Below are 13,564 nucleotides of genomic sequence, written 5' to 3' on the forward strand. Positions count from 1 at the left end.
TCTCCTCCACTCCACTTATCACCACCACCAGCCACATGGTTCTCTCTCAGACTCTCAACACAGCAGGGTCGCCTCAGTACATTTTGACGGAGCGAGTGTTTTTCTCTGATGTCTGGTGTTCTGCGGGTCTGAAGGATTTTTTTCACATAAGTTCGAATCCCCTAAAGCAGTATAGACACCACAGACTTTGGCCACTAATCTATCCTTAAGCCTTCTGGCCTAGCCCTGGGCCCTTACATCTCATACGGGGTAATATTAGATGGGCTGTTGCCGTTTTCTTGTCGCCCGTTTTCTCTACTAAAATTAGGGAGACTATTACATTAACTGTTAATAACCGCATGGCCAAGGAAATAAAGCACATGTTTTCAGTATGATAAAACTTCCTCCTTCACTAGTTTTAATGATTCTCTTCACTGTCACAGCACGTCACTGCCAGCAGATTTGAGGGATTATTGTTTATCATCACTTCTCTCACTCTAAGGCCATGGAATATAAAAGGGTAATCAACAAAGACTTTCTTTTCTCATTAGAAGTAAGCTTTGTTTGCCAGTAATGCAGGAGAATGGAAAGGGTTATTGATATTGGTTCAGTGATGTGGTATAACTTCTGTCTATCCGACTGCTGACACACGAATTTGTTCAGTGGTTTAATCTAACTTCTGTATATCTGACGACTGACCCACGAGACCACTATGCCGAGTCTCTTTACCGCAGTTTGTTCGTACCGACAGCTGACATCGCGACCTGAATTCTAAAGCAACGTTTGCCTGTCGTATTCTGGGGAAACGTTTGTTGGGTGTTTTCCTTTAGTGTTACGCAGCTACAAGGCACAACACTTGCTCTTATCTCTTTCTTTGAGTTTAGCATCTGCTCGGAGAGTTTTAGCAGCCTGAAGTTAGGGGATTTTATTTCATTTTTTCTTAGTGACTGGGTGTAAGTTCTCGATACAAGGATGGCAATGTTTCAGTTTTATATATGCTACAGAGGCACGAACACTTCCCTTCTTTCCCTTAAGGCGGTGTAGTTGATGTAGCAGAGAGGAACTGTTGGTATTCTGAAGTGAAATTCAATGCAACACTGGCAATATTTCACTTTTTATATGTGGAAGTAACACTCCACTTTTATATACTTTTACGGTAATCACAAATTAAGTCATTCTTTCTCCTCCCCTGAGCTGTGGTTAATGTAGATAGTACAAAAATGCTGATATTATTTTCAGGGTCTTGGTGTAATTTCTGACTGTAATATTGGTAATGCTTCACTCTTACGTCCGCCACAGTGTTCCAAGCAGCTACCTTCCCACAACTGGTCTGAAAATAAAAGAGAATCATATTACTCATCTAATAAACACTGATGCTCGAACACACACAACCCCAAATATTGTTTTTATCAAATCATTCCATATACATAAATGCTTTTCATTATCGTCAAATCTGTTAAAATTTGTGTGTGATTTGTTCCAGCAACACATATACCTGAATGTGCCAAATAATTATAAATACAAAGGTAAAACAGTATTATTGCATACACTCGACTTCCGTAGCGATTGTGTCCTGTATCAAAATAAACAGTAATATGATATTAGCTTATATTACAGAAACATACCAGTAACTCTGCGAACAGATGATATTTACTGTACAAAGGAATTAGATTTTGATTCCCCCGGTCGACTAAACCCTTGGAAAATGTTCTTCTCCTCGTGTAACGAAGTAAGAGGAGGTTATGTATTCATCTATGCTGGTCTGTGTGTTTGTTTGTTTGTCCACACGATATCTCCAAAAGTTCTCAATGATTTTCAATGAAATTTTGTGGAAGGGTGGGGCATGGGCCAAGAAATAAATGATTAAATTTGGGGAAGGATCTGGATCCTGATCCTGATCTTACAATGGTATTGGCGGAGGAATGCGCTCTTTGCGTGCTTTCTAATTTATCTTACAGGGAGTGTTGATGAGAAACTAAGTTTTGGTAGTCTTCTTTTGGCAAAACGTTTGAGTGTTTTTCTTGTCATATTCGCTAGTATTAGGTTATAGCTCGTCTTCATATATCACCACAACTATACCAGTCTTCCCAAACATAAACTGTCCTTTTATTCAATGTGCTGTTTGCTTCCCCCTTTCCCGTTTAAGTATGACACGTTAGACTGGTAATGGCACTGTTTCCCTTTCCTGATGCATCATAGTAATCATGTTTTTTTAAAAGTTAAACCAGACCACACTCTTCTAATAAGGTAGCTACGTCAGGCAAAAAGTACAATAAAGATTTCAAGTCTTTCAGTCCTACATACATCTTGAAGAAGAAAATTCAGACTACCTCAGATTTGATATTCTGCCTTCATCTTCTTATCCACAGATCCCTAGCGCTAATACAGGTTGTGTGGCTGCTCTTACAACCCGGTATGCTTCTTGGCATATATGAAATGGCCGTAAGTTTCAAAATATCAAAACTTGTCCTCCATTTCGTCAGAAACCAGCCCGTATCTCAGGAAAGTTTCAAAATTAACCCGCATACTTCAGGCATTCAACATGTTCTGCGTTGCCCTGATTAAAAAAGAAAAAAAAAATTACATATATGACCTAAGGACGCCTGGCTCAAGTGGTCTGAAATTTTAATTGATGGGAAGACTATCTGCCATTTGATCCCAACAAGGAGCCGGGTTTTTTCTTACATCATTTAATACTTCCAGGGAGGTTGACTTATCTTGCCCCTAACTCTGATGGAGTACAGCAGCCTAGCCCCAAACCCCTACGCCTCACTGGTGATGATATGGAATTGAAGGTAATTTTTTTTTGGAGTTTTCTAAATTCCCTTTATGCAGTGGATGTATTATTGCCACAATACGATGAGGCAGCTGATTTACAAGTCTCCATATTTTCTTTTCTTGTTTCTGTATCAGTTTCCTCGTTATAGGGAATCATATCTTTGTCTGTGTATCTGATCTGTGCATTTGTGTCTGATTTTTTGCCACTTACGTCTGATCTGTCGCATTTGTATCTGATCTATGCTGCTTTTATGTGCAATCTGTGCCATGCTGTTTATCATCTACGTCTTATTTATTGTATCTGTGCTGTTTTTGTATCTAAGCTGCTTTTACGTCTGAGTTGTTCCATGTTGTATAAAATTTACGCTGTTCTTTGTGTCTGTCTTTTTTGCATCTGATCTTTACCATTTGTATGTAATGTTTGTCATTGGTATGTGATATATGCCAGTTCCTTTTTACTGACCCTATCTCCCTTCCCCTCACATATCCACGTCCTGATCTCTCAAAATTTTGTATGATCAATGTATCTATGTCATTTGTATATCTATGCGTTTTCGTATCTAATATATGCCTTTTGTAATTTGATTCATATTGTTTTTGTAATATATGAGGTATTTTGTATCGGATCAAGCCTATGGGATTTGTGGATGAGCTATGTCTATTTGTACATAATCTAAACCAATTTCTATTTGATTCTTGTCATCTCCATGTGATAATATGACAAATTCCTTTTACTGGCGTCGTCTCTTTTCCCCTCCCCTCGCCACTCACGCCCGTTTGCACCAGACCCAAGCACATAACCCACTCGCAATCCTCTCTTCCTCCCTCCTCTCGCCCATTCGCCTCTCTCAAATTTTATTCCGGTCGTAGGGGGCCAAGAAACCCATGAATATAGACGAATTTTGGACCCTAAGTGATTCGGTTTCACGCTTAGTTTCTCCAAATCGTCCTCGGCTCCTTGAGAAGATTGGAGAGTCTGGAGCTGATTATCGTGGTGAGAGAAAGGATGTGTGGAGGAGAGTTTAAATGCGGAGAGTGTGAATAAGAGTGTATGAGAGGTCGATGGGTATATGAGAGAGTGGCTGGGGACGAGATGGAGAGTTTAGAGTACGAAAGTGTGGACTGTGAGAAAAAGGATCGTTACTGAATAGGTGTAAAAAGCCTGGAGGTCCTTTTTGGGGGTAACAGAATGATGATAGCAAGTTTTTAGGAGTAGCTGAAGCTGATAATAATGGCATGGAAATTTGGCTGTAGATTTAGGTGATAATTATCGTCAGAGAGAGAGAGAGAGAGAGAGAGAGAGAGAGATAATGTAGGAAACCATAAGTCTTAATGGTACGATATAAATGTCTTACAAAGATTATAGTAAGAGATTATAGCAATATTTTAAGATGATACAGAAATCTTGAAAGGGGGAGTTTAGTAATACAAGTCAGTAATCTTCACGAGAGACTGGGTGTGTGTCCAGATAAAGACAGACGATTTTATTCAGCTGAGAGTGAGTCATAGGAGGTGAGATAGTCAATGTCCTCACCATTACTCTCTCTCTCTCTCTCTCTCTCTTTCTCTCTCTCTCCAGTTATTCGGCGGAAGGTGTAAAACAAAGCGTTATATGAAAAGGAAACAAGTGAAGGTAAAAACGCGAGGAGAGCCAGCGAAGGTTGTTCACAGAAAAAACATACAGTATATTGAATCTGTGACTGTGCTGGCGGAAAGGGGAAGTTATGAGCATCGTGGTGGCTGAGTTTTAAGGCACACACACACACACACACACACACACACACACACACACCGCTCGCTGGTGCAGTGGTAACGTTCTCGCTTGCCAACTGGTAGGCGGGAGTTCGCGCCTCGCTCAGGTTGTGAAAAGTTTCACTGACGAAGTGGGTGGTTACTGTCCCCCTTGAGCAAGGGGACGGGTGTGTGCGTGTGTGAAGGTCACAGCCTTGCCCTTGGATCGGACTGTATGAGCTCTCAGCTCCCTTCCGGGAGGGTAAAAGCTAACGATCACGACCATCAAGTGATCCTGACCGACCCGGTGACCCGGTGAATTACACACGAAAAGCCAATCCTTATCTCAGTTTTTATCCCATGTTGGTCTAGTGTATCTTGTCACCAAAAATTCCGTACAGTCACTGGATCTTGCGTGGTGACCCCCTGAAAAATTATCTATATCTATTTATCCATCTCTCTGTCTGTCTATCTATCTATCTATCTGTCTATCTAACAGCAACGATCAGGGTTACTTTTTATGAATATTCTTTTTTAGACTTACTGATGTGCATAAATAGTTTGAAAATATTTTGTTTTAAAAGATTCTATACACATATCTGTAAATCTCTAAGCTATTCTGATGCTGTTTCTATTCGTACCTATAATTAGAATACCTTAGTATTTTATAATTTAGCCAAGTTAAGCATAAAGAGGTATATAACGAAATCATAAATATTAAGTTAGTCCAGTCAATTTGTTTTCCATTATCAAGGTGCATTGCCTCATTTTGTATATGTCAGAATGTTTAATACACTTATCGTACCGTAGTCTCTTCGATTAAGGAAGCTCCCTAACACATTTTCCTAAGCGATTTATTTTGCTTATTACCCCTTACTGGCCTCCTCAGCGTTACATAAATTCTTCTAATTATAATCTGAATAAAAACATACAAAAGTTTAACCAGCCATATCCAAGAATAATTCGCATAGGGAACGGTGCTTGGGAGATCAATGACGATAATTACAGACATAACAATACCCTCACAGCCATAGACACCCATAGGTATTAAAATTATATGGTTTTATGATGGGATAATGAATGGAAATCTTCAGTGTCTATAATTCCTCAACTTTCACTAGATAAGATATTTTTAAGAACCTCAGCCTGCTCTTGAGGGGATGGAGAGAGCTTTCAAACACTGATGTCTGCTCTCTCTCTCTCTCTCTCTCTCTCTCTCCACGTGTGTGCGTGTGTGTATGTATTAAGTATAAATGTATACGTCTGTCTGTGTCTCTATCTGCTTGAGTGTGTGTGTGTGTGTGTGTGTGTGTGTGTGTGTGTGTGTGTGTGTGTGTGTGTGTGTGTGTGTGTGTATGTGTGTGTGTGTGTGAGGCGACCCAACTCCTGGACTGCAGCCAACGCTCCGTCATTACCATACATGCTGGACCTCCCCTCCACCTTACGAAAAAAAAAAAAAAAAAAAAAAATACAGGGAAAGTACAAAAAGAAACTGTAAAAAGAGGCAGAGAAAAAGAGGAAGGAAATAAAAGACATGAAAAAAGAGAAGAAAAAGAGCAAAAGAAATAACAAAACGCAGGAAAAAAAGAAGTAAACGAAATAGAAAGAAAAAAGCAGAAAGGAAATTAAAAGAATGGATAAAAATGAAAATATAGAGATGGAAAGAAAACCCACACCTCCACTGCGAATTCACACACACACACACACACACACACACACACACACACACACACACACACACACACACACACACACACAACTACATCGAGGCATGTAATTAACCAGGTCACTTTACGTATTTTATTCTAACACTGACGATTTCATTCAACTGAGTGAGTCATAGCAGTCTGAATATAAACACCAATCTTATTTCACCCCTTCATGGTCGGGACAACTCTAGCATTCTATTCCAGATAACGCCAGACGATTTTATTCAACTGAGAGTGAGCCACGAGAGCCAGAGTGTTGAACAGATAAGGAGATAAATCGTCTCAAATGAGAGAGAGAGAGAGAGAGAGAGAGAGAGAGAGAGAGAGAGAGAGAGAGAGAGAGAGAGAGAGAATGTGTGTGCGTGTGTGCATTTGTATATAATTATGTGCATGTGCAGGTTATGTATTTGTGCGTGTATGTGTAATGTACTGTACGTGTGGCTAAAATCATGTTGTCATTGGTTATACACCAGATAGCTCATACAAATTAATGAATGGCTTTTTACATATTTAATGATGCATTTTCATGAGCATGGGAAAATATTCGACAGGTTTGGGGTCTATTTACATAACGCATAAATCTGATAATAAGTAGGTTAACATTAAAATTACATTCCATAATCAGTTCAATTAGATTATGTTTTCTGATTAAACTCTCTCTCTCTCTCTCTCTCTCTCTCTCTCTCTCTCTCTCTTTTAGTAATAGAAATGTATACCAAAGAATATATTCGGGTATGGCAGTGTTATCGTGAGGCATGTGTCTGTAACTTGTAGCCTATAAGATTGTCACATGAAAGAATTTTGAAATGGCAACGTTTAGTTATGAAGCTGCGTGAATTGATTGCATTAACATACACAGAAATACGGTTTACAGCACTAATCAAATTTCATCCTTTGGCTGCAATATACTAACTCTGTATTTTTTTTTTCTGGCTAACGTTAGACGATTTTATTCAGCTCAGGGAATCCTATCCCAGTTAAGAGAGTGAAAATTGTCTTGATTAACGGTCTAGCCACGAATTAAGAGATTTTAATGTTATTCCAGTTAACGCCACACGAATTTCATCCCATAAAAACTCACCAAAAGAATAAACAACCACTGACAGTGAAGTTACTGCCTCAGCCTCCAGGATTGTTTGGCTCTTCTCGGGAGAATTTGCTTCACTAGACATCTCGGCAGTAGTGGAGTCACGCTTACCACCACTTCCCTTGCTTTTGTTGCTCTGCTGGTTTGTTGCACTTACTCTGGTGGCTGCTCATGGAACCAGCTTGATTCCTCTTATATGTTTTTATGACTAAATTTGCCAAAATTCTTAAGGCTTGAACGATGACTGAACGGAGGTGTGGGCCATTAATACTGTTCATTCTTTCGATAATTCAATTTTTCGAATCTCTAGATCTTTGCTTTCAGTGTTCTTCTGGTTTACTGCATTTACTCTGTTGATAATTAAGGGAACCAGCTTAACTTTTCTTGTGTTTATGACTACCTTTGCAAGAATTCTTTAGGTTCTTTAAAGGAATGGTGTTTCCCCTGGCTAAATATAATCGTCTAGCTGTAGCCACAATAAAATACCTAAGTGATTCTTTAAAGAGTTACGTCGAGAGAAACTTTAAATAAAGAAAGGCCTGTGCTTGGGAAGGAAACTCGCTTCTTGTGTTCAGAACCTCAGCCGTTTAACCCCGGAACCCACTGAGCCCAGGGGGTTCCAATTTCACTGCATCTTTATAATTTCCTGACGATTTTATTTAGCTCAGCAAAGATTTTTCGAACTGGAGGGGTTAGAAATGGTCTTATTAAACCTTTTCCACACGAAAGGCCTTCTCCAAGTTGAATATAATCGTCTTGTGGCAGAGAGAGGAGACTGTTATGGATGTCACTCGCATTTAAGAGGTTAATAGCGAGAAAACAGAGAGGGGGGACAACTGAGAGAGAGAGAGAGAGAGAGAGAGAGAGAGAGAGAGAGAGAGAGAGAGAGAGAGAGAGAGAGAGAGAGTTGTGTGTGTGTGTGTGTGTGTGTGTGTGTGTGTGTGTGTGTGAAGTGATACCAAGTGAACTGGTATTACACCTCTCTATTTGGAAGCCACCAGCCGTGTCAGCCAAGTCACAAGGTAATGAGATCTCAAGAAACTAATCAGTCATACTCAAGCCCATCTGCACCTCATTTCATTAGTCTGGAACCACAGGAGTGTATAAGAATTATTGGTCGTGACTGCGCTTGGTCAATGCCACCCTGTCCAATAAAATGAAGAAAGAAGTCTACAGTCTATCTATCTATCCATCTATAGCTATAAGGCATAATCCCATAACGGGTGGCCGGTTGACTTTGCGTTAGTTGTTTTACGGGAGGCGGCACTAACCCTCCGCCAACCCACTTTCTGACACGTAGGGAACACGTATGGTTTGGTTATGTGGTTATCACCCAGTGTTGTAAATGATTTCCTGGCTTACAGGAAACTATTAGGCTTGTCACTCAATGTAAAGCTACCTGAAAAGGAAAGAGGAGTAATGAAAAGTGACAGTAAAAATGGAAGAAGTAGGGAGAGAGGAGGGCAGACACAGAAAAAGAATGATAAAGGGGAAGGAAGAAGTAGGCAGCACAACATCAAGTGAGTGGATGATGGTCGCCAACACCTACCACCACCTACCACCTAGATGACTCTTGTATACTCGTACCTAGCATGTTCCAACTTATCCATTCCATAAACATCATGATTCCTCCTCACGACCATGGTTCTCCTCTTTTTTTTTTGCAGTAATCTCACATTACGTTATCACACACACACACACACACACACACACACACACACACACACACACACACACACACACACACACACACACACACACGCACGCAGATTCCAGAGGCTAATCCATTTACATTTTTACTCTCCCTCTCAGAATTTTTCCATCATCGTTGCTTCACGTTCTAGGTCATCCTCTCCTCATTCTCTCATCGTCCACATATCCAGTCATTTTACCGCGAAACACAGACACACACACACACACACACACACACACACACACAAACACAGACACCTTCCCACAAACAGTTACCCATCCAACCACCCACCCACCCTTCGACCCACACACCCACAAACACACCCACACCCACAAACACAGCTACCCATCCCCCCCCACACACACGCAAAATGAACTAATCTGTAAAGGTCATGACATTAAACTTCCACGTAATGAGCTGACTGTCACATCCACAACAAAGTTCCTGGGGTTGACTGGCTTTCCGTCACGAATTTTATCACCAGTATTTGCCCACGCCCCGACTCGCGCCCTTTTTAAATTGGGTTATCATTACGGTGGGTGGACAATGTGTGGGTGTTTATTAAGGCAGTTAACCTCACGGGGACCAATGAGGCTGTCGGCACTGTTAATGACGGGAATTGAGTAAGCGTGAACCGTGTATAGTGTGGAGATTTTTTTGGTGTGTGTGTGTGTAATGGATTATCGTTTAATATATACCATAGAGGTTTGTGTGTGTGTGTGTGTGTGTGTGTGTGTGTGTGTGTGTGTGTGAAATGAATTGTCGTGAATCATGCACCATAGAGACTATTTTATGTTAGCGAATCATTTAACACACTTTTTTGTGTAATTATTGTGATTCAGTATTTTGTTTGCTATGGGCACGATTGGGTAATGTATTCAGCCTTAGAGGAAGTGATTATAATTAGAGGAGAAAAAAAAATCTAACTTTCAAAGAGTTTATGCTGTATAGCGAGTTATTACAAACAGATGAAAGAAACGATAGGAATGAAATGGTCTATACTTTTTATACTCCTCTGTTTATTTCATTATCTATTAAGCAATTTACTTACATTTTTTTGTTATTCACGCCTTTCTTGTTATGGATATACTTATATATATATTTTTAAGGCTAAGAACAAACGATACTGATCAGCTGAGAGAAATCCAAACAGGCATAAAGCTAGACACTAAGGTTTATCGATTAATTTTTGCCTCAGTGGAACTGGTTGAGTATTTATTCAGCAACAGAAAACGAAATCCTTCAGATGAGAGAAAGACCAAGTGTCCAGGCACCTCGAAATGAAAGGATCTTGAATTTGGTGGCTCTCTGTTTTGTTTTGTTTTGTTTTTTCTTGTAGGGAACAATTTTGCGGGCTTCTGATCTTCGGTTCATGAGGCAATAATGATCTCACATAATTCCTTTGCTACTATGGACGCAGTTGGCTGTTTTGTTGAGGCGAAGACCTTATTATGCTCAAAGAAAATCATTTAGGTAAAGGGATGAAATGGTGATAATTAAAAATCCTGTTACTCTGGATGCTTTAGGAGTATCAGTAGTTAATAGAAGGCATTTTTATTTAGGTAACAAATGCGACAAACAGAATAATAAATCACAAAGCTGAGCACAGAGTTACATCATCAACTCATGGTGCTGGAAATCTGAAAAAAAAAACTGAGCTTCATAATGAGGGCTGTGCTGGTTTTCTAAGTTTATTTTCATTTATTTATTTTATTTTTTTGAGGGGGTAATGTGCATAGTCACCGCCGCAGGATGTAGGATGAACAGTGTGTGCAAAACTGTTACGTGTAGTTTACGAAGTTTCGGCTTTATTTTAAGGTTATGTCTTTTTGCGAAATTCTGTGAGCTATTATACTAACCATATGAATAATGCAGAACACTAACAATATTCATTTTTACCCATGACCTCCAAAATTATCCCAGTTCAATACGCCCCATCAGCACTGTGATTTCTGCCACATACTGTTTTATTTCCACAGTATCCAATCTCGTGGCAGTAAATCTTTTTGATGAGCAAATATCGGTGAAATTCCAAGTTTAATTAGTAGTTGCAGGAATTAGATAACAAAGTCAGTTCATCACCACCAAAGGCACTAATTGATATAATATTATGCAAGCATTGTAATAACGACAAATAATGGTTTTCCGCACTGTGACAGGCCATTACAGGCACAATAAATTGTTTAATACACCGTTCACACTCACGTTTAATATAACACTTCATTTCTCTTCAGTTTAATTCAGTATTTTTTGTCTGGATCTGAGGAGTTACTTTTCATTATTTCCCCTCCCCCCCCATTCTCTCACTAATCTCCATCCCGTAAACCATTAACAATATCTGAAACAACCTCTAGTGTAACAATATTTCCAGCAACTTATAAGTATCTGACGCAACCTCAAGCATAACACTATCCCCTACGACCTTAAGCATAACACTATCCCCTACGACCTTAAGTACAGCGTATACTATAACAATATACATCACAGTCTCTGGCATAGCAGTATTTGGGAATGTTGGGTGAGAGAGAGACACACAGGTTATGGCTTGAATTCTTTATTTTCGCTAATGTCTCGGGCTACCAGTGTCTGTCTCCCATCCAACATTTTCCACGTGTCAAAATGGATCACATACTGTACAAAACGATATTTCCCACAAATTCTAGTGTAACAATACCTGCCTAAATAACCTCTGCTGTACATTTCTCCTTTCCACATCACATATAGCACAAAGCCCAACTCCCTTTTCAGCCGTTGGACAAAAGACAAGCCAAACTAAAACAATACCACAAACAAACTTCTCAGCGACTTCCGAGCTTGCAACTTCAGCCACCAAGTCAACACCGGCCTCTCGACAACTTTTGGCGGGAGCAAAAATGGTGGAGCTACATTTAGGGAGCGATGGGAAGGGCATTAACCAGAAGGCAAAAACAGCTCACTCGTGGAAGACTTACTGACCTCTCCCATCCCAGAAAGAATCTGGGGCAAAAAGCGAGAACATTGGATGGGCGGGAGTTCTTGGGGGTAAAAAGGGAATAGAGACAGAGTCCTGGAGAAGGGGTGGCCGGGAAAAGAGTTACTGGTGCAAAAGAGAAAGGCAGGAAGGATACAGTTACTACAGGGGGCAAAGTAAGCAATGAAGGACTAGGAAAAAAGAGTGACTGACAGAAGAGAGAGGGGGGGGGGCAGTAGCCAATGAGTAAATGACAGAATTAACAATGAGGAAGGAAGGGAGGCCAGAAAGAAAAAAAGTTACAGCAAAAGAGAGAGTGACACGTAAAACAGGCAGAAGAGAAAGAGAGGGACTGGGAAAAAGAGTAACTTATAAAAAAAGGGAAGTGGAGAAAATAAAAAGAAGAAACAAGGACGAGTGCAAAGTTATTATCAGAAGAGAGCTGGAGAAAGAAAAAGTTACTGACGCAGGAGAGAGGCGGGAGAGAAAAAGTTACTGATAGAGGGCACAGTAACCTAAGAAGGACTGGGAGAAATTGTTACCGGCAGAAGAGAGATAAAGTTACCGATACAAGAGAGAGAAACGAGCAAAGAATTACTGAAAGAAGAGAGAGGGACTTGGGAAATGCGTTACTGATACAAGAGAGAGAGGAAAAGCAGAGTTACTGACAGAGGACAATGTACCTGAAGAACGACAGGAAAGAAAAAAGTTACTGACAGAAAAAACAGTGATCAGGAAAAATAGTTACTGACAGAAGAGAGAGGGAAAACAGAAAGAGATACTCGCAGAGAACACACTGAAAAAAAAAAAATGAGAGAGGAGAGAGAAACAAGAGAAAGAAATTACCGGTAGGAGACATAGAAAAAGGAGGATTGAGAGAGTTACTGGCAGAGGAGAGAGGCAAGAGGGGAGGAGTTACTGAGAGAGGAGGGAGTAACCAAAGAGGGACTGGGTAGGAGGAAGAAAGTTACTGATAGAAAAACAGTGACAATAAAAGGGAAAGGAAGGAAAGGGACTGTGTTTTCAAGAGTTAAGGAGGTTCCCAGGCATTCTTTTCATACTAATTAATTTTCGCATTTGACTGGGTGATATTTCTTTGGCCGGTATTCTCGTTTAGGAAGCTCTCTAACACCTCTTCCTAAGCGATTTCTTATGCTTAATACACCATTCCGTCCTATTCTGTGTTGCATAAATCCTTCCCATATCACCATACTCTTCATAAATAACGTACCGTACAAAAGGATATTAACTTAGCCATATCCAAAAATAAATAACTTAGGAAGAGGTGCTAGGGAGCTAAGGAGAGTGAGTGATTGTGAGTGATACAGAAGTTACACAAGACAGACTGACCAGAGAGAGAGCCTGACAGCGAGTGGAAAAAGAGTGGAGTTTACAGTTTCAGAAGTTTCGACTCCGTAAGACCTAACAATAAACTAAAATGAAAGCAGGGTAAAAAAGTCGTCAAGGTGAAGTGGTGAATAGACAGCGATGGGGAAGGGAGATTAACACTTACTAGATTGTACTAAATGGCTTTGATGATTACGCAACTCCTGTCTTAGCGATTAATTCTGCACACTGCACCAAACCACACTGAGGTGGTTTGGCCATATGGAGAGGATGAAGAGTGAGAGACTGAC

The 13,564-nt window shown here is 40.2% G+C and overlaps 1 protein-coding gene across 1 annotated transcript in view; it reads right to left on the bottom strand.

Annotated features, from left to right (window-relative positions):
* The window catches only part of LOC145404879 (glutamate receptor ionotropic, kainate 2-like), a 97,304-nt gene extending 89,935 nt beyond the window's left edge, over positions 1–7,369 (bottom strand). Inside the window, exon 1 of the mRNA XM_080276380.1 lies at positions 7,279–7,369. Coding sequence (XP_080132506.1) covers positions 7,279–7,369 — 91 coding nt within the window. The remainder of the gene's footprint in view (positions 1–7,278) is intronic.
* Between the last annotated feature and the right edge of the window lie 6,195 nt (positions 7,370–13,564).

Source organism: Coenobita brevimanus, chromosome 65, assembly GCF_032717465.1.
Source record: "Coenobita brevimanus isolate Jiangsu-jjx chromosome 65, ASM3271746v2, whole genome shotgun sequence".
Classification (NCBI taxonomy): Eukaryota; Metazoa; Arthropoda; class Malacostraca; order Decapoda; family Coenobitidae; genus Coenobita; species Coenobita brevimanus.